The sequence below is a fragment of the Alosa sapidissima genome, chromosome 8 (assembly GCF_018492685.1).
Source record: "Alosa sapidissima isolate fAloSap1 chromosome 8, fAloSap1.pri, whole genome shotgun sequence".
Classification (NCBI taxonomy): Eukaryota; Metazoa; Chordata; class Actinopteri; order Clupeiformes; family Clupeidae; genus Alosa; species Alosa sapidissima.
In genome coordinates this window covers 20226978-20252528 of record NC_055964.1, presented here as the reverse complement: position 1 = coordinate 20252528, position 25551 = coordinate 20226978, and the positions used below count along the sequence as shown (strand labels likewise).

The 25551-nt window shown below is 47.6% G+C and overlaps 1 protein-coding gene across 2 annotated transcripts in view; it reads left to right on the top strand.

Moving 5' to 3' along the window:
- The window catches only part of si:ch73-72b7.1 (netrin receptor UNC5C), a 143397-nt gene that overhangs the window by 102995 nt on the left and 14851 nt on the right, over positions 1–25551 (top strand). The window contains exons 5-10 of one of the 2 annotated variants that reach the window (XM_042100274.1): positions 6542–6722; positions 11154–11321; positions 12301–12465; positions 16181–16237; positions 20675–20866; positions 24063–24422. In XM_042100274.1, coding sequence (XP_041956208.1) covers positions 6542–6722; positions 11154–11321; positions 12301–12465; positions 16181–16237; positions 20675–20866; positions 24063–24422 — 1123 coding nt within the window. The remainder of the gene's footprint in view (positions 1–6541; positions 6723–11153; positions 11322–12300; positions 12466–16180; positions 16238–20674; positions 20867–24062; positions 24423–25551) is intronic. The other variant, XM_042100275.1, reaches the window with a different exon arrangement.

The window sequence follows — 25551 nt, the reverse complement described above, 5'->3', positions numbered from 1 at the left end:
CAGTACATCTTCATTCAAAGCCAGATGACAGATTTTTTATTTCAACACAGACAGACCTTTGTAGTTTGCCATGTATGCTAAAATATTAAACTCATTCTTCAGCCTTTCAGTGCAGTGTTTCATTTGGGTATATAACCAACTATTTAAGCATAGAGCATGCGTGGCTATTGGCTATACCAAAATACAGGTAACTGTTTTGCTCCCAAAAAAGAAAGCACAAAATAGTATATATCAGGAACAGACTCACAACCCACAAAATATATGGCACATTGAAATGCTGCCAGAAATCACCGCTTTGATATCACGGCCACGGTCAGTCAGTAATTTCTCTGCAAATGAGATCAAAAATAGAGTGCAACCTGATTTCGGAATTTACATGGGGAGCCTGCCAGTAAAAGGAGCTGAAGACTGACCGTTTCACAGAGCCTCTTGAAATCACTCCATAATTCATAAGGTTTCCTTGAAAATCAGCAATGGAGGGGGAATTACGGGAGAGGTTGCGCATAATGATGGCCCATGATGGGTCTGTTATTTGTCTAATGAACAAGCTGATTGGTGTTCTCCATAGATTGGCATTCAGGCTGCTCAGAGACCGCTATTCCTGTCCCTGGCTGCCCCCCCCCCCCCCATCCCTCTCCGCTCCCCTGCGCGTTGTGTTTATTTTCCAGGTCCATTTGTCTTGGGGAGTCGAGGGAATCCAGAGCATTAAAGGGATTGAAGAAGCTGCAGAAGCACACTCGTTTATTGCTTTGTCTGAGCCCCCCCTTCCTCCTCTTCCCTTTCACACACTTTTCTCTATCTCTCTCTTTCTCTGTCTCTCTCTCTCCCTCTCTGTCGTGTGTGTGTGTATGTGTGTGTGTGCGCTTTCTCGGAGCAGGCTCCCTCCCAAACTCAATAGCCGGGCTGACATGTGGCAATTTCCCTCTGTTAATGACAACAAATGTGCCAATTATGTTAATGAATCTCCTGATGCCAATCAGTCAATAATGAGCAAGGGCACATCTGTCTGGGAGTGCGGCTGCTACGCGTGTCTGTGTGCACTGGTGTGCCGAGCAGTGGGAGCAGCCCAGACATTGTGTGCGAGTGTGTCTGTGTTTCTGTGTGTCTCTGTGTGTGTTTATGCTTGTCTGCTGGTCAAAGAAAACCAGATCAGCCTGTGGTTTTAGTGGCAGATTGTAGAGCTACTTGACATTAATATGGACAATCTGGACCAGACACAGAGAGAAAAAACAGTGCGCAAGACATGAGTGATTGAGAGCAGAATACACACATTCAGCCCAGAACACTGTTCATTACACATGTAAGGCCCTCTGAAAGTGTGAGGATCATTCAATTAGCCAGAGACACATTACAATTCACCAACAAAGCAGACCATCCCCAATCCAAATTGTGCAGCCTCAATTGAGCATTAATTGTGCCCTGCATAATTATAACCATCTTTTGTCTTTGCATAATGGCTGTGTGATAATAATTAGGGTTGGCTTAATTATATGTTACCTGTAATGATTGTAGACTATGTAAGCTATTGTTAGGCTAATGGTGCCGCTGATGCTGCTGTTGTTGATGATGATGATGATGATGATGATGATGACAGATGGTTTGGAGAAGCATTGGTCATTTGCGAGCAGTGTTGTAGCATTAGCAGTGTTAGCATTAGCAGTGCCAGAGGTAGGCGCTGAATCAGTGCTGCAACATGCTCAGGGGCTTCTCACACAATCTAGACCTTGGTTTTGTATTTTGCTTGTGTGTGTGTATGTGTGGAGTAGTGTGTGGATTTTCTGTGTGTGTGTGTGTGTGTGTGTAGTGTAGTGTAGTGTAGTGTAGTGTAGTGTGTAGACTGTGTGTGTGTGTGTGTAGTGTAGTGTGTGGGTTTTCTGTGTGTGTGTGTGTGTTTGTGGGGGGCATCTTCAGTCTCCAGTGGGGTTTTCAGTGGAGCTTTTTTTTTTTTTTCAGCAGTGGAGAGCTGAGAGCCTGGGGGGAGTGGGGGTAAAAATAACACTCTCTACGTCCCAGCAGGAGGGCCCCCTCTCCCAATCAGCCACTCACACTTCCCCAGCTGTGACAAAGCTGGCACGCGCACACACACACACACACACACACACACACACACACATGATACACATATACATATACAAACACAAACACACACACGCACACACACACACACATGATACACATACACATATACAAACACAAACACACACACACACACACACACACACACACACACACACACACACACACACACACACACACACACACACACACACACACACACACACAATAAGCCGAGCATACAGTAACCACTCTACTCTCCCCAGTCACTGGTTGTGCCTCGCCTTCTCTACTGGTGCGATTGCATTGCTCAAGCTCTGCCACGTCTGCAAGCACAACAACTCAAGAGGCCATTGTTCCCTTTCAGCTCATTTTTGTGTTTTCATTAACAAGAATGTAAAAGCCAGGGTGGGAACAAGCAGGGCCGCCCACTCCACCGTGCCATCCATTTGACAAACTTACACTGCCTGCTTTTAAAAGACAGTTAGAAGTAGGTTTATGCACATGATGGGTTCTGTTTCTCTAATAAAACTAGAGGCTTTTTACGTGTACGGCCAGCAAAGTGATGGCCTGAGGTGGCCTGACCAAATCAATTTAGCCATTTTGGGGAGTCTCAAAAGAAATACTTTTCAATGAACAGAGTGCCCCCGAGGTGCGGGGTGACTGTCTAACTGAAGTCTATAATGTCCCAACTTCCCAATCGTTTCCTGCCGTTAGAGCACTTTGTTAGTACTTGCTCTCATGAAAAAATGTTAATTTAATGGATGTGACAGCCTGGCTCTCACCCCAAATAAGAAAATAAATCATGAACGCTACCCTTCAGGTAAAAGCAAAAGCTTGGGTTTTTCACCTGGCTTACGTTAAATTCATTCAGGAAACATTCATTTCAATTCATATTCCCTAAAAACGTCCAGAATGAGTCATGAAAAAATGTAAATGAATGAATGTGGATGAGCATGAATATATTAAACCCACAAGCCTCTCTCTCTTTCTGTTTCTCTGGTGTCTCCACAATTTCATTACAGTTCTTATGAAAGTCCTTTCAGCAAGTGAAGACAAGAGTAATAAATATTCAAAAACAGTGTCTCCTGTTTAGAAAACTCAGCGGTGCTCTGGTAGTGTAGAACTCGAGTGTCATTCCATTATTTCTTGAATATTGTTTAAAGGGAGATTAGATTCAAAGCAGGCGACAAGCAACTGCCTGTGGCTGCAGAAGTTCACTTTAATTGGGATGAAAATTACATTTTGCACTTGTTTTTTTTTTCAAAGTGCATCCTAATTAACTTCAGCCCTTGTTATGATTACTTATATATACAGTAAGTGGTGCTGATATTGCTACGTACCACAGACCCAAAATGGCTTGAGGACCTGCACCCGTGCAGAATCACATTGCTTTACCTACTTACCTAGATAACAAACGGGCACCTTTATCATGGCACAGTGTCTTCAGGTCTGTACAGTATGTATCTAAACAATAAACACCCCACCCCACTGCTTGTTTTCCCACATCAAAGCCTTATCTGACTTAGACACGCTCAGGGTGCAGGGGTGGGGGGGGGGTGGGGGTGGGGGCGGGGTATTGGGGTGGGGGGGGGGGGTGACGGCAGAGCACCCTTCACTGAGCGACCTCTGATTCTGCTGATATATACCCAGCAGGGAATCACAGTGATGGAAAGGGAGGGGAGGCAGTGCTTTTTTTCTGTGTGCACACACCTGCACGTCTCTGTATCGACGTGGTGCAGCACCAGTGGCTAGAGGGAGTGAAATGAAAAGAGGTGGTGGGGTTGGGGGTGGTGGGTGGAGGGGGAGCTGGAGCAGCACCACCCGACCTGTCTGCTGCTGGCACTGCCGCCACCTCTGCTTCTGCTACTGCTGCTGCTGCATCTCCAAAGTGTGTCAGGATGAAAAGCTGCTCGTGCAGGCTGTAATCAGCGTATCCTCACTAATACAGGAACAAAACAAAAAAAAGAAACATCTGATGCCCAGGGTGCGCAGCAGTGATAAATCTCTCATCTGCTCGAGCTGCCTGTTTCCTCACCTAAACAAACAGCTGCATTACCAGACTAACAAAGGAAGTTATATTGATTGCGGAAAAAAAGGGGTTGGATGTTCCTCGGGGCTTGAAATTACAGTACACGGAGGTGTCTTATTGGTTGCCATGTTTGTCACATTCTCTATCAGTTTTCAGGTGTGCCAGACAGCTTTTGTTTTTAATCTAAATGAAGGAATCAAAAGTGGCAGAGGCACAGCCTGATGTGAAGGCTTGGTATTAGTTTAGTCGAAACATTCCCAAATAGGTTCCAAAAAGATAATCTCTTCGGCTTAAAATAGTCAGTTTGACAGACTTGAATATGGTTTTATTATGTTTGAATATTTATTTTTATTAGATATCTGAGGAAATGCTTACAACGCACACCATGAGACCAAGAGATAACTTAATAGAAAATGAAAGTTTTGTCACAAATATTTTTGCCCACACATTTTGAAGGCAGCGTTACAGCTTGAGCTGATATTGTACACAGCACTTGGAGCCTTTGATCATCTCCCAATACTGTGATTTTGTGTTCTATCTTTCTCTTTCCCTGTTTCTCTCTCTCTCTCAGTTCTCTCGTGTCTGTTCTCTCTCTGTTCTCTTGTGTCTGTCCTCAAATGGCTTCTCGCACAGCTCACTACTCGGAGACAATGCCACTGTTTTCTGGATGGCTGACCAACATGATGGCACTTTTTTGGGGGCCTGAGTTGTGTGTCTGGCTCGATAAGCGCTGTTTATTTTTTTCTGTCCATCTGTCCAAAGGCCGGTAACTCGGGAGTCTCAGCTCTAGCCTCCCATACTGCCCAGTTCCCCCCGTCAGTTTGCCATGCACGGACCTCCAGTGCCATTCTTGGCCGTCCACAGTTCATTAATGATGTGCTCATGCAGTCATTATTGTGAATGTCAGCGCTAAGCCTTCATTTCCCCCCTCGTCTAATAAAAGTCCGGCCACATCATTTCAGACGGATGAATTGAGACACACCACTGTGGTATTTCAGCACTTTAGCCTCGTTATTTATGCGACTGCCTCAGATGGATTTACACATGCTTTTAATATTCTAATTAAGAGCGCGCGGGCTGAGGTATTAGCCCAGGAAATCAACCTGGACTGATTTAGATCCACGGCATGTGGATTAAATGGGGCAGTTTGAAGGGGGTGAGTTAACGTGATGAATGGAGCGGCGTGAAAACCTTGCTTAGCATAAAGCGCTATCTGCGTTAGAACGCGTAAAATAGATTTGACGCTTGCTTTGCAGGCGTGCTCGGGCATGTTGACAGAGTGTGCGGATTTATGCACCAAGGAGTTGTCTTGGCACGCATTGCCTGCTGGGATATTCCGTGCCAGCCTTAGTGCCCCATCGGGGTCTGCCACTCCTCTTGATCTGCCTAAGAATTTCCAGGCAGCGTTGTCACTGGAACAGGCCACCTGAGTGGAGGGCAGATCAGCGGAGGTTCTCTGCATTCTTTTAATCAAGCGGAGGAGGGAGAGAGGGGTTGCTCACCTTGTGAGACGCACACAGAGAGGTGGTGATGATGTTGATGATGGCGACGAGTCGCAGCCCTCCGAGCCTTGCCGTCTCGTTTGCCTTTCATCTCCTTTAGATCAGCCGGCGCAGAGCTGACACCCACCTCACACTGCCTCTTCCTTCCTGCCTCCTAGCCTTTGTGTGTGTGTGTCTGTGTGTGCGCGCGCGTGTGTGTGTGTGTGTGTGTGTGTGTGTGTGTGTGTGTGTGTGTGTGTGTGTGTGTGTGTGTGTACATGTTTTTATATCTGTGTGTTTGTGTTAGTGTCACAAACACAGATGGCTGGAGAAGACACTTAACTAAACGTCCAACAAAGTGCCACTTCATTTTGAACTCTGACCCAGCGAAAGCAATTTAATGACCCCTTGTGGCCTAGCTCTTAGGGGGAAAAAACAGATGTGAGAAGTCATTAGGTGTCAAATGTGTGTTTACATATAAGGTACTTGAAAGACCTTTTGAAAAGAGAAGGATCTGATGAGAATACATATGGTGGGGTGTGTTAGTGATGAGTGTTTTTGCTCTGCTGATCTAATTGAATTGGTATTAAAGAAACATTATAATATGCAAATAAATGTTTTATACCCCAGTTTGACTCGTGTGGTTGTAATGATGAAATAAATGTTTGATACCCAAGTTGGACTCATGTGACTATAATGATGAAAAACAATAAAAAGGTCTGTGGAGGTCATACATGTGTAGTAATGTGTAATGTGTGATTAAAGTTCCCCTGTAATATATAACCTTTCTGCATTGCTGAGAGAAGATGAAAATAAAATAAATACATGTAGGAAGTAAACAGTTTTGTAGAATATCGTCACAAAACCTCTTGGGGCTACTTGAAAAAGAGGAGCATATTTTATAACTTCAGTGTTCATGTAATCATGATTGCATTAGTATTCCTCAATGTCATCTGCTCTCTCGTTTGCACAGGTTGAGTGGTTGAAAAATGAGGAGATCATTGATCCGGCGGATGACCGTAACTTCTACATCACCATCGACCACAACCTGATCATCAAGCAGGCTCGCCTGTCCGACACGGCCAACTACACCTGCGTGGCCAAGAACATCGTGGCCAAGAGGAGAAGCACCACCGCCACTGTCATCGTCTACGGTACGACCATCTTCCATGACCTTAAGATCATACAGTCCGTCCATACATACAGTATGTCTGGTGGTTTGTGTTCTTGTAGCATAAAATCGATTTATCCATTCACTTTTTTTTTTTTATCTGTTGCGATGCATGACGTTATAACTCATATAAAGCATGTCTTGATTGATTTTTCTGTGAGGAATCAATCATTTTCTGAGTGTGATGGTGTGAAGCATGGCCCCAGTCCACATCACACAGACAATACAGAGAGCACCTCAGAGAGCAACTCAACATCGCTTCCAAAAAAAACTCTATTGAAAAAAGGGGGAGAAAACATCAAGCAAGTCGAGTCCTTGTCCTCGTATCACAGCCCGTCCCCCTGCCAACAGCATCAGCCAGGCAAGACTCCCATCTGGTCCACATAATTAACATTCGCTTTCAGCCAAGATTTCACCTGGCCATACCTCTCCCATTAAAAGCCATATGCAGCGCTTGTGCTTCACATGTTCACTCGATTAAAGCGGCGATGGCGAGTCCAAAAAGCTTCTGCTCTTTCCCTCTGTGTCTCAGACAGCATTTTAGTGCCATTCTTATTTTTTACAGCAAAGGACAGATGAAAGAGAGAGAGAGAGAAACAGACAGACAGACAGGCAGACAGGGACAGAGAGAGAGAGAGAGAGAGAGAGATTGCTTTGGACACAGCCAGCACTAGAGTGCCATTCAGATGGAAGAGCTCCTGCTGAGACCGGTGATGGTATAAATTTTGAGTGAGACATGAGTTAAGTGGCGTGGCGGCAAACTTCAACACATTTCCCCCTCTTTTCTCAGAGATGCAGGCTTCAACACCTGCTCCTCTGCGCTGATGTACAATTATCCCCCAATAAGGGCCAGATCAGCGGGGATGCCGCGATGCTGCCACGCGAAACACAGATGGTTTCCACATTCACTGCGGCGCGAGTAAATGACAATTCAAGCCCGGCGAGTTTCGCAAGTCAAACATCTTCACATGTGGTGGCTGTTCTTGAATCAGTTGGCATTTCAATGAAGGAAATCATTACTTTTAGAAGAAATAGACTGAAGTGAAAGCGGCAGGACATTGGAAATTGTTATATTTATTTCTTCTTAATTCATAAGTATGTCAGTTGCTGTCAGACATTGATGGAAAGTTCAGAGAAGGTACTTTTTTATGGAGGCGGGTGCAGGAAGTCCTTAGTCTGTTTGGACCTGTGCTATCCAAAAACTGAATCACAACTCGCACGCACAAACACACACACACACACACACACACACACACACACAATCCCCTCTCTCTGGACCAATGTTCCATTCCTTCGCCATTTGTTCATCTCTCATCACCTTCAGCACAGCCGCTCTCCCACTGCAGCCATGCCTAAATGCAGTGGTGTGTCAACAACATCTCCCAGGAACGTTTTGGACACATCACAGACCATATCCTATAGGGAGCACAGTGTGGTTTAGGCACTGTGAGTGACTGACTTTCGAGGATGTGCACTTTTTAATTGTGGCAGAGGTGGAGGTAGAAGATGAGGAGGAGGAAGAGGAGAGATGTAAAATGGGTCACCTCAGCAGGCGTTCCTTGGGACTGTCACTGGAGCGGAACTGTTCTAATCGGAGACTTTCAAAAGGAAAGCGGGGGGGAAAAAAAACGTGTGCCAATTCCAACATGCGCCCCCGCACACACACAGTTCATACTAGCTCTATCACCCTCAGCAGCACCTCCTCTTTCTCACACACACACACACACACACACACAGACCACCCTCACATCCGTGCGACTAGCGGGAGGAGATGCAGGGTCTCTCTGCCTGGCTGCCTCACCTAGTGAGTGTGGCTAATCTCCACTTATTAGAGTCCCCCTTCAGACAAAGGCCAGATGCTTGTGTGTGTCAGTCAGGGTTAAATGGGTTGTGATCCCTTAGACATCAGGAAAGAGTGATAGAAGGGGAGAGAGAGAGAGAGAGAGAGAGAGAGAGAGAGAGAGAGAGAGAGAGAGAGAGAGAGGGAGAGAGAGAGAGAAAGAGAGGACAAGGAGGGTTGGAGAGTGAGAGACAGACAAAAAAAGTCACTCAAGTCGCACTCTCCACTTCAGCGCCCTTTTCCACTTCGCCACCCGCCATAGAGTTTGTGTAGATGGCGGGGGAGTGGAGGAAAAAAAATGTCTGAAGACGGCAAAATGTTTTCATCACTCCGCCGAGTGGCTTTTGCAGAGGTTACAAAAACGGGAGAGAAAAAAGGGGCGGGCAAGGCACAGAGAGATAGAGGGATTTGAAGGATTAGGCCCCGGAGTTTTTTTGTGTTTCGGTATTTGGTGGCTCTTTTCTATCTCTCTCCCTCCCTCACCCACTCTCTCTCTCTCTCTCTCTCTCTCTCTCTCTCTCTCTCTCTCGTACTCTCTTGTGAGTGGGTCACGCGTGCTGACCCTTTCCCGGTGGGCCTCCAATGCGATGCAATGCGAGGCACGCTGCTACTGCCGTGTGAGTAGGCCGAGGGAAGGGGATGGAATGAGAAGGGAGCGGAAGAGAAGAGAAGAGAAGAAAAAGAGGAGGGGAGGAGGGGAGAAGCATGTGGCTCAACTGTTTGGCGGTGGCGGCGTGTGTATGCTAATGAGAGCCTGGAGCGCATTACTGGCGGAAAAAAAAAATATCTGGTGATTTTTGTCACTGCATGCCGAGCAGCAGAGTGGCTCTAACTAGTCTGGTGAGTGCGGTGCGGTGCGGTGCGGTGCGATGTGATGCAAAGCCCATCCCAACCTGCCACCCCTCACCCCTACCCCACCCCACCCCTACCCCTACCCCTACCCTTCCTCCGTGCACCATGGAGCCAGTCATTATCGGCTTCGTCAGCGTGCCGGGCGTTCGGCGGAGAGGCACGCTTTGATGTGGGATCATCCTCTTTGACGCAAGCGCTGGAATCTGCCCTGTTCTTCTGGCTGCATTCTCCAACACCCCCCTCCCTCCCTCCCTCTCTCCTCTTCCTCATCCTCATCCTCATCCTCCTCCTCAGCCGCCCCCACCCGCAACCCACCCACCCTGCTCCTCCACCACCACCACTCTTTCACTTTGAAATGGCACATGAAGAAAGCGGGAAGCCATTGAAGGAAAGCCCAAGTCTGTAACAATATGGAGAGTGGGGAGCTTCTTATGATTAATCCACTCCTTCAGAGGAAGTCCAGAAATATCAAGAGCTATCGCGGGCTTCCCAGCTTTCAGTATGTGCAGGCCACACGCTGGCATTTAGTGAGGGTCAGCATTCTTGCAGAGGACAGAGGCATTTACATAAATATGGACACGGACAAAGACCACAGCAAACACTGACGTTCTGGGAAGAATGGACATAGAGGACAACAGAAGCAGCTCATACACAGATATGAATGACCATCAAAACAGGAATGGACACAAATGGAGGACATAAGATGTTAGACGTGGGATGTATTGCATGTACATGAGACATACATAGACCATACATAGATACCATATATACATAGAGTGCAGGATATAGACATTGCATATTGCGAATGATGGACATAAATGCTGACATAAGGTTGGTCTTGAGAAAATAAGTGCTTGCAAGATCTGGCGCATACCTTTGAACTGAAAGCGTTGTGATCATTTAGGATTCTGGGCTCGTGTTGGGGGAGACTGACACGTACGACTTGTGAAGTCATCTCCCGCGGGTCCCACACCACCTCCTGAGTTAAGTGGAATGGGAGCCCGGAGGAAGTTTCAGGTCTCACCTCTTAAAGAGACACAAATCAAGTCAAAAGTCAAGTCAAAAAGAAACATCTGCTACACACACTTGTTATGTGAGAGTGATGTGTGTGTGTGTGTGTGTGTGTGTGTGTGTGTGTGTGTGTGTGTGTGTGTGTGTGTGTGTGTGTGTATTGTCACATGTCGCATGTATAGCTGTGTCTGTGTATATTTGTCTGCTTCTTGTGCAGTGTGTGTGTGTGTGTTTGAGCATGTATGTGTGTGTGTATGCATGCCGGAAAGATGGATCCCTAGTAAACTGACGATACTTGAGAAGGAAACTACTGTGGACAGTGCAGCTCCCTGTGCGGGAGACCCTGTACGGCTAATGGACAACGCACATGTGTGGAGGTAACCGTAGACGCCCGCTGGCAGGGTCCGGCGCACAGCAGCAGCAGCAGGCAGCGGTGGCGGCCGCGAGGGAAGCAGGGAAATACCAGCGGATACAGCTGCTCTCACACACAGGCATTTTAACGGCCACTGCCCCGGCCATTTCCTCTCCCCTCTCCCAGCATGTGCTCTGGGACAGTAACGCCACTCAACACCCCTCAAAATGGACACACCCCGCGCCATTGTCCAGACGGAGAGCTGGTTGAATGGAGACTAATGGTCTGATTATGCTTGAGATTAGTCACATTATGTATGTTTTTTTTTTTTTTCTTTTTTCTTTGCCGGGCGTTTGTAGTGAACGGAGGATGGTCGACTTGGACCGAGTGGTCGGTGTGTAACAGCCGCTGTGGGCGGGGCTTCCAGAAGCGGACGCGGAGCTGCACCAATCCGGCGCCACTGAATGGCGGAGCTCCGTGTGATGGAGCGGCTATACAGAAGCTGCCCTGCACGTCTCTCTGCACAGGTATGGAGGATACACACACACACACACACACACACACACAGACATGCACACACACACACATAGACATGCACACACATACACACACACACACACACACACACACACACACACACACACACACACACACACACACATAGACATGCACACACATACACACACACACACACACATGCACACATGAGCCAAGCAAAGCAGTATTGAGAATGTCCAATAAAGTGTGTTTGAATGTGAAAGAGGAGAGGTGATATCCATGAATAGGGTGATCCCCTTGAATGGATACAATTATAGAGCTATAAAACTACAGTGCTTCATCGCCTCATTATGGCCTATTAGGCTGAGTGAAATAGACCTGCATTTTAAAGCAGACAGCAGCGTACAGCCACACTGACCTCCTCTCCAGACTAAGGCAGACAACAGGCAAACCACAATAATAAACACTGGGGGGAGAAGAAAGGGCTGCTGCAGAGAGGTCAAGCAGGCTAGGTGAGCAGAGCAGAGCAGAGGAGAGGAGAGGAGAGGACATGATGGAAATAAAAACATTGGAAAAGGAGGACGAGAGGAGTAGAAAGGCAGGGACAGTTTGGAGCTGAATTTGAGATGGAGCTGGACGAGACGAGACGAGAGGGGAAGGGCCGAGCTCAACAGCACTGAGTCAGAGATAAGGGGACAAGCTGGCTGCCCACCAGACTCTGTGTCTGTCCCCATTTCTGTGTGCGTCAGCCTAATGGTGTCCATCTCTCTCTCTCTCTGTCTCTCTCTCACTGCCTCCCCTCTCTCTCTCTGGCTGTCTATTTCTCTCTCTCTCTCTCTCTCTCTGTCTCTCTCTCTCACTGCCTCCCCTCTCTCTCTCTGGCTGTCTATTTCTCTCTCTCTCTGTGTCTCTCTCTCACTGCCTCCCCTCTCTCTCTCTGGCTGTCTATTTCTCTCTCTGTCTCCTCTCTCTCTCTCTCTCTCTCTCTCTGTGTCCCTCTCTCCGCAGTGGACGGGGAGTGGACAGAGTGGAGCAAGTGGTCGACGTGCGGCACCGAGTGCACCCACTGGCGCCGGCGCGAGTGCAACAACCCAGCGCCCAAGAACGGGGGCAAGGACTGCGAGGGCATGGTCCTGCAGTCGCAGAACTGCACAGATGGGCTTTGCATGCAGAGTGAGTACCTCCACACCTCCACAACACCAACCCCCCACCACCTCCCCCTCCTGCTCCTCTTCCTCTTCCCCTACGCGAGCAGCTCGGCAGGATGGAGGTGACCCGCAGGGCTCGGGTCGGGGGGGGCAGGCACATTCACACACACAGCACTGCATCCTCATGCAACTGATGCCAACAGCACTTCATCATGTGGCAGTGCACATGAAGGCACTCACGTCATCTAGGTGCCCAGGTTTGCCTGAACCAGAGAAGGCTCATACAGCTTATAGCTTATATAGAACTCTGGCTATAATGTGTGCACATAATAGTATTGCGCTGTATTGTGTGTGTATATGTGTGTGTGTGTGTGTGTATATATATATATATATATATATACTGTAATACTAATAAATGTTTTTAATAGTAAGCTGTACTGTGATAGTATGAGATCAACATTACCTTTTAAGGAGAGCACAAACATTACTCTCTCGCTAAGAAATGGAAACCTCTCTTCCAATGTTACCATTGAATCTACCTCATAAAACGAGTCGATGTGGTCATAATGTGTGTGTGTGTTTGTGTTGATTGTATGAGGGTTTATGGTGTTTGTGTGAGGGGGTGCATATGTGGTTTGTGTGCATGGGCGTGTGTGTGTGTGTGTGTGTTTGTGTGTGTGTGTGTGTGTGTGTGTGTGTGTGTGTGTGTGCACAGCGGTGGCTATTGAGCGGCTGCTGCTGTATGCTGAGTTGCACACAGAGGTGGCGCTGACCGAGCTGCGGCGCGGGCAGCAAACAAGGTGCTGCCAACCACAGGACACAAGCGCAGACTCCAGAAAAGCGCTAATGACCCCGCGCCATGACTTACCAACACCAATTACCTGAGCCATATGCCCCACATCCAGGAGTTTCATATAAAAGATAATGATAAATGATTACCATACACACGCCAGTGTAATTACCCGGGCTCCCAGATTATTGTGATTTTTGACCCCAATAAAGTGTAATCTTCCAACCAGTGGGATATAGGCCTCCGAGCTGCAGTAATGGAAGCCTCATAAAGGCCAATTATACAGTACAGTAACTGAGACATATATGTTTTCTCTGTGTTATTTTATCTGTCTGTTTAGTTGCAAGCATTAGGAGGACATTTGGGACAAAAATAATGTCATTGAATGCTTCTGTTTGAATGCAAGATATAGTAACCATAGTTAGGTGTGTATATGTGTGTGTATATATATATATATATATATATATGTCTCAGGGATATAGGCCTCCGAGCTGCAGTAATGGAAGCCTCATAAAGGCCAATTATACAGTACAGTAACTGAGACATATATGTTTTCTCTGTGTTATTTTATTTGTCTGTTTAGTTACACGCATTAGGAGGACATTTGGGACAAAAATAATGTCATTGAATGCTTCTGTTTGAATGCAAGATATAGTAACCATAGTAACGTTCAATTCCTCTACGTTCTCAAGTCTGAGACATTTACAGAGACGGATAGCAGATGTTCGATGTACGATATATCACTCTGCATGTAAGTGCTCAGGACTGGTGTACCAATTACTACAACAGACAAAAATGAAAGGAAAAACATGCCCCGCCATAAAAGCATGCATTTGTATTGGCAGAACTATTGATTTCTTAAGAGGCCAACCGTGCGCGAGGATCTATATGAGGGGGTCAGAGGATCTGTCGGCCCATATTTCTTGCTCAGTCATCGCTCGCCTTCAAGAATCAGACTGTGAATCCCCCCCCCAGAACCATAGGAAAAAAACACCAGTTCTTGAACGAGATCCATTCCAGTCCATCATCTTGTTAAAAAAAAGCCAGTTTCTCTCGGTTTCAGAAATCTATAGCTGAAGCATTAGCTAACCTCCCACCCCCCAAGTGGAACATCACCACCACCCCTTCTCTACTATGTAGATGGATAGCTAGTTTAGCAGGAATATAAAAGCCATAATGATATAGATTTAGGCTCATTTCCCCTGATTGATTTTTGGGAGTTAAAAGGCTGAGGCCTATGTTTTTTTGTCTGTGCTAATGTTCTGGGTACATTTAGGAGAAATCCATGTGCCCTTCAGTGCTCTTGCAGTCACAGAAATGATTATGAATCTAAAATGGAGGCATTCACAATTGCTCCTTATTGATATGCCCACATATACACAGAGAGAGAAAAAGCACCATTACCATTAAGGAATGAAACAATGTGAACACAAAATGAGCTGTAGATTGTGCTCTGGTAATATGTTATGGTCCTCCTCGTGTGCTTTCTTTGTGTTGTGTGTCTATTTCTTTTTGGTTTTGTTGCCTTTTTGTCGTTTTCTTTTCCCCCCCGAAGGCAGGTCTTTGCTTTCCTCTCTTTTCCTCAGCAAAGTTTTCCCATTAAAAACCTAAGCAGCTGAAATCCATTTGACCTCAGTCTCCTCCATCTGAAGTATGTCCCCCGCCCCCCCACCCCCCCCACCCCATTTAGTTTTCCCCCCTTGTTTTTTTTTTCCATATAGATGGCCTTTGAGTGCTTTTGTAACTCCATTTTGGGAGACTGATGACATCTCTCCCGATGCCATATATCGTGGCCCCGTGGAACTAGCTGCACAGGCCGGGGTCACTCCAGAAAAAGAAACATCTTGTATTTATTAACTCTTTGCACGCCTCCATCAACTACATCTCGATTCATCACTCCTGCCTTTTTGGAAAAGGAGAAGAGGGGGGGGGGAAGTTTCCCGCTCTTTTGATCTGTCTGCAAAATGAATAAAATAAAATCACTTTGAGTAACGAAGCGACACGCAAAAAATGAATGATCATTATTATCTCAAGAGTTGCCATCTGCAGGGAGAATGAGCAATCGCTATTTAAAGGAGCCCCCCCACTCCCGAGTGTAGCACATTAACACAGGAGATGAGAGTGACTTGCACAGCTTCTTGTGGTTGGAGGTGATGGTTAAATGAGCCACTTTGGGTTTGCTGTGAAAGCCTCCCTGCTGCCACACCAGGAATACTGTACCGGTATACTTATCTTATCTAAGAATGTATTAAGGTGGTGGGACAGAGAGCGCTGATGTCAGTGGCGTAATGTTATCCTCTGTGACAAGGCACACTTTTCTTCTTCCTAGTGTTCTCTCTTCCTCTCTCTCTCTCTCTACCTGTCTCTACTTCTCTCTTAGTCTGTCCTTTTCTTTGTTGTTTTCTCTCTCCCCCCCCTCTCTGTCTCTTCGTCTTTCTGCATGGACGTGTGTGTCTGTGTGCCCCTTGTTTTAATTTCCTGGGTTTGCCCTTTTGCCTCTCATGCATTTTGTCTGTCTTGTTAACTGTAATATCCGTCCACTGAGTCATTGACTACTGGTGTACATGTCTTCCAGTCTTTGGGCTGGTGCAGGTTCAATTATAGACTGCAAATACGCACTGAGCTCACCAGTGTGTCTGGTGTCTGTCTGGGAAAAAAACTATCTTTGGTCTTGCTAGACAATAAAGAAGTAAATGTCAAACACTTAATGTAAGAAAAATCCACATTTGAATGTAGTTGCACATCATGCTCACTCACAAGTAACACACAGACAAAAGTAATTATGTTGAAGTTGAAGTTGTATGAATAAGACGTTACAGGATGACCTCATTGTCATTTTATGTGTGTATGCGTGTGATTCAACTCATTTCAGTTTTGTCTGTTTGGACGTGTCTCATGTCATCATCCCTCCCCTCCCCTCATCCACCCTCCCTCATGTCTCTCCCCAAAGGTTCGTTGTATCAGCTGTCCACTGAGCCTAAAGCCAAGAATGATTTTGGAGTGTCATGTGAGTTTTTGTATTCTTTTTATTTATTTTTTTGCTCCTCTCCATTCCTTCACCCCATTTGCTTGTCTTTGTGTTTCCATCTCTCCGTCCTGCAATCTATTGCTTCTGTGTATCTGATCCTCTCTTTCCCTCCCTCTTTCCATCTCTCTCTCTCTCTCTTTCTCTCTCTCGCTGGCTTCTACGCCTTTCCCATTGTGCTCTAACAAAAGCTGAGCTTGGCAGACTCGCAGCAAGGCTATGAAAATGTCACCCAATTAGGCTCTGTGATATCACCTCTGGCTTTGGAAAATAAAATGAGTGCGAAATAATGGCCGAGTTCAAAAGCGCCTGGGCAAAGGTGGTCCTGCAGGAGAGTACAGCGTCCAGTTTCAATGGCATGCAATTGGAGTCGTGGCTTTCTTACTCTGCCGCATGTGTAATACACATGTGGCGCCGCTCTCGCCTTTGTACAGTGCCAGCTCTCCCATGCAATGCAGTGTTCCTTAATGGCTTATCAAGTCGCTGCCACTCTGCTACTCTTTCAAGACAGCCGTTGACAAGCCCAGTCATAACAGTGGAGATTCAAAGGCTGAGTGCAATTATTTTGGGCAGTGTGACGTTTCTTTCTACTATTCCTTTCTTTTTTTTTTTACTGGAAAGCAACAAGGAGTTATCGTGCCGTGCTATGAGTCGGCCCTGATATTTATTCAGACGAAATAATCCTTTAGTTTTCATTGTGTTTCATGCAGTCTCCCTTTTTTCCATGCCGAATTTCATTTTGTACTCAAAGGAGCATATTAATCTTTGTGATACGTTTTAATGGAGCCGTTTAGTATCGTGGCACTTTTATCATCAAAGAATGCGTGTAAGATGGCGCGTCTCGGGGGGATATCTGCTAAATGACTGCAGGGAATCGAGGAAAGAGAAAGGGGTGGGTGAGGAGGAGGATGGGGATGGTGATGGGGGGGCGGACGCTCTTAAATTATATTGCGACTCTTTCATCCGCTGCCTTTTTCCCTCCACTTGTCTTCCTATGCACGGCTTTGTATGGAGAATGATCAGAGGAAGGGTGTGGCCCGTGATGACGTGAGACCCCTAGCAGCCCGGTCCACTCAGCAGGTTAACTCAGGGAACGAGACATGACGGGATGAGACGCCATGGCCCACACTTTTTCACCAAGGTGATACTGGTCACTCATCGGTCGCGTTTGCCATTTCCCCAATTATATGCACACATTTCCCCCCACCCTTCCCTAATTTTGTCACCTCGGTTGTTTGTGTTTGGAGGAGTTGTCCATAACCTTGGATGGAGGTGTTTTGGGGCATCACGAGGTGGGTCATTTGGAGTGCAAAGGATTTAAGCGTGCCAGTGCAGCTCACAGGTGCTCCAACAGCTGATGCCATGTTAAATTGAAAAGCATTGTGGTGTGTATTTTTAGAAAGGAGTTCAGCAGACACACTACATTAAGTATCAGCTTCAACGCCCTCCCGCCGACATAATGCCAAGCGCTACTGAGAATCGAACAGACTCTTCTCAGTTGTGTGAGTGTGCCATGAAGCGCCAGCTTGACTTGAGCACGCTTGCTCCCCCTTTCTTTGTGCCCACCTGCTATGCGCATCCTCCACGTAGGAGGCTGTTCAGATGCTGATCAGGACAGAGACCAAGAGACCCTTTAACCCCTCTCCCCGATCCGTCCCGCAGAGAGAGGAAGAGGGAGAGAAAGAGAGAGAGAGAGAAAGAGAGAGAGAGAGAGAGAAAACTCGTTCTTGGATCGATAGTTCCAGTTTGGGAGCTATCCAGAGCGTTTCTCTTCCTGAGTCTGCGGCTCGAGGGCCAGACAGGTCACCAGGTAATCAAACCTCGTTAGCTTCAAGTCCTCAGGACCTGGCGGCCATGGGGGCCAATCTGCATAGCGTCTTGGTGGCTTAATTAGAACAGCGACCGATCAATGGGATCAATCAGGGCCTCCTGACTCCCCCATGACAGCACTTCCTCCCCGCATACAGAAAGGCCTGACCTTTACACACACACACACACACACACACACACATACACAAAGACTCCTCCATCTACCTGTCTCATTACAGCACACACACCCAAGTAGCCATGCGATAATTTGACTGATAGCCATTTTGACCAGTAGTTGTTTTTTGCTTTGTGCTGTTTTTCGACCGTTGACTGACCGACAACACCTCCCGGTGCATTAGCCATTTCCCATCTTTGATTAAACACCAGAGTGACACCATTATGTGGCCAAATCAATAAGGGAGCGGCGAGAGTGATTTGTCCCTAAAAAATGGGCCCAGACACTCACAGCTCCCAGAGGTCAGGGCGTCTCTGGTGGAGGGCAGAGATTGCATTAGTGGGGAAGATGAATGTCCGCCGCCACGCCAGCTAACTATGTAAGATGCATGGCCACTGACTCTGACACAGATCGGTGGCTCTGGAGAGCGGGACGCAGCCATGGGCGTTTGCCGGGTAGTTACTCCCTCTCTCTCTCTGTCCCTCTCTCTCTCCCTCTCTCCCTCTCTGCCCCTCTTTCTCTTTCTCTCTCTCCCTCTCTCTCTCTCTCTCTCTCTGATTCTCTGGCTGTCTCTGTCTGTCATTGCCATGTGTTGGGACAGCAGCAGTAACAGCAGCATTCAGAGCCACCAGACAGACTAGTTCCGAGACAAGGTCAACAGTAAGACCACAAACGCTCCCCAACCACTAACGTCCATTTGGGTTTTTAGTTGTTTTTCCTTAAATCTTTTTATGTCCCTGTCATAGTTCTGACAGCATTGGGCCCTGGTGGGTATTAGCCAAACGTTTATGGCCACATGACGTTTTCTTGCTTAGCCTGCCCTGACCAGAAGACTGTTTTCGTGCGCTGAAACTCTATCTGGTTACAAAGCAAACGGGGGGCTTTTTCGGGGGGTGATTGTTTTTGCGACCAGGCCTTCTCAGTTAATGGTTTACGCAGGGCATGTTGGTCAGAACATGGTAAAACCAGGTGCGAGGGATCCCAGATGACTCCACTGCATAAAACCGGCAGAGTTGATTAAGTGCCTTTGGTCAAGCAAATACCGGTATAGTCACTGGCAGGGTAGGGTTTATGTTTTTGGTCCACAAATGCAGATGAAGTGGCACCTTGAGTGTACATGTGGATCACAGTGCCCTCTACTGGAAGCAGAGAAATAACCCCTGCTGCTGTCTCTGAGGTCCATCGCTGCACAATGCATTATGGCGCCAGGCCTCCACTTCAGCGTGGAATGGGTGATTGAAAACAGGTTTTCTGTAGCAGAGCTCAGGAACAACAAGTCAAATGAATCCATCCTTTCCCCGGGGTCAAGACAACAGAGCGTTGTGTTAAAGAGCACATCTGCACCAGCAAGCCAGTCCAAGGCTCTTTATAGATGTTTGATAGATGCACTGTGCAGTGGTGGACGCATGAGCAAGGCTCACTGAGCACGCTCACATCTGATTTTCACACTGACAGCTCCAATGGATCTCTCTCTCTATCTATCTCTCTCTCTCTCTCTCTCTCTCTCTCTCTCTCTCTCTCTCTCTCTTGCTCTCTCTCATTTCTCATCTCTCGCTCTCTCTCATTCTCTCATCTCTCTCTCTCTTTCTCTCTCTCTCTCATAACTCATCTCTCTCTCTCTCATTCCTCATCTCTGTCTCTTTATCTCTCTCTCATTTCTCTCCTCTCTCTGTGGCTAAATTCAGGCTCCCAGTTACGCAAGCTGTTTCGCAGAGAGGTGACACTGCGCGAGCCTGAATACTAACGCGACGCGAGCCCCGGATACCCAAGCCGCCTGCCAAGAGTCTGGTCGATTCATCATCGTCTCATCTCTCGTTGCGCCTCCTCGACCTCACACTTAAAAGCTCAGTCAAGCCATCAATGAAAACTTTATGCAACTGTAGTTTCACGTATGGGAGGGGGGAGAGGATGAAACTTTCACCATTGTGCCATTTTTGCCAGACATATAAAATATTTAGATGAATCCCTGAAAGATGTCAAGAACGTTATAAAATAATTAATAGGCTCATTAAATTAGAGAGCGCTCCCCTTATTATAAAATGTCTGTCTGCACGCCTCTGCTCTACTTTCTTCTTCCCTTTCTCTAATAGGTTTTGCCTCATGGCGTGTGTGTGTGTGTGTGTGTGTGTGTGTGTGTGTGTGTGTGTGTGTGTGTGTGTGTGTGTGTGTGTCTGTGCGTGTGTCTGTGCGTGTGTGTGTGTAAATATATGCATGTATGCCTATACGTATATGTGCCTGTGTTGTATTTGTAGGCATATATGTGTATGCACATGTACTGTATGTGAATGCGAGTGAGTGTGTTGGTGAGCAGACAAGCAGCTTTGTGCAGACCCTCTTTTCCAGCTCCATCCTTATGTGCATCCTCTGCTCACCACTCTTCCCTCCCCCCCCCCCCCCCCCCCCCTCTCTCTCTCTCTCTCTCTGTCTCTCCACAGCCGCACCCAGCACAGACGACGTGGCCCTCTATGTGGGCATTGTCATCGCCGTCATCATGTGCCTGGTCATCTCTGTCATCGTGGCCCTCTTCGTCTACCGCAAGACCCACCGCGACTTCGATTCGGACATCATAGACTCCTCAGCCCTTAATGGGGGCTTCCAGTCGGTCAACATCAAGACTGCACGTTCGGGTGAGTGAGTGGAACAGCATCAGTGTGTGTGTGTGTGTGTGTGTGTGTGTGTGTGTGTCTGTGTGCGTGGTGTGTGTGTGTGTGTGTGCGTGTGTGTGTGAGAGAGAGAGAGAGCGAGAGACCCTGAGGCTTCTGCCTGGTGTGTATTCCCAGTGGTGTGTGTCCTCCATCTCCTCTGGCCTGAGGCTTTGTTTTCTGGCTTGGCCACTGGGCCTGCAGGTCCCGCTCAAGTGTTTACTCACTACACACCAGCTCGTTTGATTCCACTCCACCCTGCGCTCTGTCCACTCTGTGTCTCAGCAGACCCCAAAACAGACAGAGTGATTGTGAGAAGCAATACGCAAGGTAGTGTCTCTCTCCATTCAGCCACCTGTTACTGCATCAAGATCAAGTCTTTTACTGTGTTTTCTGCTTTCGGGACTCAGGCATGTTCATGCTCAGGTCATTCTAGATGAAGCCTCTTCCCTATCCTAAATCAAAATGTGTTTTTTTTTTTTTTTTTTTCGTTTTGTTTTTTAAACAACTAACACAGGCTTTTCTGTGCGGCTCTTTCACTGTAGCCATGACGTAGGCTTCGGCCTCTGGACCTTTACATGTTAAATTAGCACAGTGCAGGCTACACATGCAGATTATAGTCATTTGTCATAGGCGCACAAACAAAATCAAATGCTTTCACAAACAGCGACAACAATACTGGAAATACACACACAAACAGAGACAGGCTCCGCACAAACGCACACACACCACACACACTGCTCTTGTTGGTCTGACAGCCAAATGTAATTACATTTGGATTAGAAAATATCAGATGTGAGCTAAATCCGAGCAGTGCTTATTCCCCTGCGGTACAATAGGTGGCCTTTTGTAGAGCTGGGAGGTGCGTGCACATATCTGAAGTTGTGTGCAACACGCACACCACACACCACACACACACACACACACACACACACACACACACACCACACACATGCACGCCAGGCTTGGGGAAGACACGGGCCAGATTAAAATTCAAATCAGGGGAGTAAATGAGGAGTCTGGGTGGTGGTGGTGATGGTGGTGGTGATGGTGGGGTGGGTGGCGGGTAGCGGCAGTGGGGGCTAAGAAATGGGGGATGTAATTTTCAGTGGTGCCGGCGTGTTAGGGCCCCGGTGACATTTCATCAGAAGGCCATTAGAATGCTTGTCAGTCGGGCGGCGGGTAAAGGCGAATCTCAGGTTATCATTAATGAAGAATTATGTTTCTCCCCTGTTTTTTTTGCCTTTTCTGGTTGTGAGGATTCTTTTTCCATATGTGTGTGTGTGTGTGTGTGTGTGTGTACGTTGGGGGCTTGGCTTGTTAATTAAATTTGAGCATGGCCTGAATAGGCCAAGAGAGATGAAGGATGCCGGAGTTGAGGCTAGGTGTTAGAGGCACACCACTGTCAAACTAGGGGAGAGAGAGAGAGAGGAGGAGAGAGAGAGAGGCAGAAAGAGAAAAGGAGAGTGAGAGAGAGAGAGGTGTGTGTGTGTGCGTGTGTGTGTGTGTGTGTGTGTGTGTGTGTGTGTGTGTGTGTGTGTGTGTGTGTGTGTGTGTGTGTGTGCGCTCGGCAGGCGCGTGCGTGCGTGCGTGCGTTGCGTGCGTGCGTGTGTGTGTGTGTGAGTTGAGAGGGGTTTTTCTTGCCCAATGTTATCTTTTTAGCTGGTGTGGAGGGAGCCAGTCTGATGGAGGAGCCTGGAGCTAATCCAGCGTTGGTCTGGCATGATCTTGGCCCAGATACGGTCCAAGTCAGCAATGTTGTGCTTTGACCATGCAAGCATGAACTACTGCAACCATCAAACCATCCCCCCCCCCCCTGTGGTTTTACAAAAAACAATCAGTGTCCACAGGTCTGCCAGCCTATCACACGTTCATGTCACGATTTGCAGAGCAGCAGCAGTGCGCGTCTGCCATTTTTTCGCAATTTGCCACGGCGAATCCCTTCATTATCACCGTTTGCAAAATGTATCAAGCTCTGGCAGGATTATTTATTGATGTTTTCCCCTGTTGTGTTCACCCAAGGGTGGAATAAAGGGAGTATCGGACGGGGGGAGGTGGAAGGTAGCAGAGGCGTGGGGTGCGATTAGAGCGTGCGGGATTGGGGAGGGTGGGGGCTAAGGGGCTTACTGCGGAAGCAGGCGCCTTTCCTCTCCTCTCGTCCTCTCCTCTTCTCTATCCTCCTCTCCTCTCCTCTCTATCCTCCTCCTCTCTAACAAAACGGAATGTTAATAAGCAATCAGCATGCTGTTAAGCAGCCGCCTCCAGCTACCGGCGCCCTTTTAGAGCGCAGGCCTGCCCAGCCAGGGCACAGCCTCGTGGCACACACACACACACACACACACACACACACACACACACACACACACACACACACACACACTATTTATACAAACTTATACACACACACACACACATAAACACACACACACACACACACACACACACACACCACACACACACACACACACACACACACACTATTTATACAAACTTATACACACACACACACACACAAACACACACTATTTATACACACTTATACACACACACACACACACACACACACACACACACACACACACACACACACGCTCACACAAACAGTATTTATAGGCACTTACAAACACACACACCAAGAAATACACACACACACACACACACACACACACACACACACACACACACATAAAAGAGAGAGAGAGAGAGATAGAGAGAGAATCAGCCACACACACAAACACAAATATGCACAGCAGTAGAATAAATGGTGTGGACACGGTGGAGAAATGTACATGGATTTAGTGCTGAACTGTTAGCGTTCCATATTTAGCAGCCATCTCAGAGATGCAGTGTAGGGAGGAGGATAGTGCCAGGTAATAGAGATGTGCTCAACACCTCAGCTGGGCTTGCTAATCTGTGTGCTCACCTGATGGACTGATCCATCTGCAGCAGTCTGCTATCCAGCCATGCAAATGAGTGAAGACCTGTGAACGGCATGAATTACAGTGTTCGCATAATACAGTACACGCACACATGCACTGCACGCACACACACAAACACACACACACTCACACACACGTGCATAGAACTACAGTGCTTGTGTTTCCGGCGTATGTTTTGGACTCAGCACAGCACAATCACCACATGCTTCCAAATCCAATAAAACCAATTTCTGTGTCAACAGCCGACCTGCTGACCGCTCCGCCGGACCTGACCAACGCAGCTGCCATGTACCGTGGCCCCGTCTACGCCCTGCACGACGTCTCCGACAAGATCCCCATGACCAATTCGCCGCTGCTCGACCCGCTGCCCAACCTGAAGATCAAGGTGTATAACTCGTCCACGCTGGTGACGCCGCAGGACGAGCTGGCCGACTACGCCTCCAAGCTCTCGCCCAAGGTCACGCACTCGCTGCTGGACAACAGCGAGACGACGGCAGCGGCCAGCCTGCGCACTCAAACACTGGCACGCACGCGCGACCCCTCCTGCACCGCCGTGGGCTCCTTCAACTCCCTGGGGGGACACCTGATCGTCCCCAACTCAGGTGAGAGAGAGACACAGAGAGAGACATAGAGAGAGAGAGAGAGAGAGAAAAACAGAGAAAGAGAGAGGGACAGAGAGAGAGACAGAGAGAGACATAGAGATAGATAGAAAAACAGAGAGAGAGAGAGAGAGACATAGAGAGAGAGAAAAACAGAGAAAGAGAGGGAGACATAGAGACAAAGAGAGGATGCTGTTTCACTTGAAATATGGGTAATGTCTTCTTGGGTTTGCCACAAAGGAAAACAAAGGAGTCTTAATGGAGTGTTTTTTTCAAGAAAAATCACTACTCACTACTATCTTGCTTCATGTCCCTTCATTTGTCAATTTTTTTTTTTAACCTGACATACGCACTTTAACAGATGAGGCACAGCACACTACAGTAGTACATTTTTTCTTACATCTACTGAAGCGGTGACTTTTGTGTTGTCAGTATCATTCAGTAGAGCTATAGGAGACCAGATCGTACAGGAGTAGACAGCTCCAAGAGGGGCCCGTTAGTGGACTCCGCTGCATCAGGCTGAATTAGGCCTCCTCCTTTTCCGCTGTAATTAAAGTGTTCTACAGTAATGAATTCCCCGCTAAAGGCCGGGGACTGTTTGATAGGGAGTGTCAGAAGCATCAAGCCCACTCATAAATCCACGTCGCGGGGAGTCCCGGCGAACGTGATGAATGAACACACTAATTTAAAGGGAGGATGACATGATATGCAGCAGATGGTAATCCACTTAATGAATAGCGCGGCGCGCACTGCAATACTGTCGCCAGCTAAGCGCCACAGCCAGCAGCACATCGACGCTACGCTGGGAACGTCCCGGACTCCCGGTCAACGCCGCCGCCGGTCCGTTTCCAAGACGGCAGGCTTGTCTTACCTCATTCGCGCGCCCCTTGTTGGTCATTGTGAACACGTCAGTAATGACCTGGACACTGAAGACCTAAACAGAGAAGACGAAGCTCTCGTGGGAGAGGAGCGGCCGTGTTGGAGAGTGGACGCGTCGCATGACAATGCGTTGCAACTCATGACCTCAATTTCCTCCAAAGAGCCTCCCCAAGACTGCTTCGGCTGGCCAGAGGGGTCACATCTGTGGATGCAGCAACGCACAGAATAGCATAATAAGAGCCAAACTCATCAT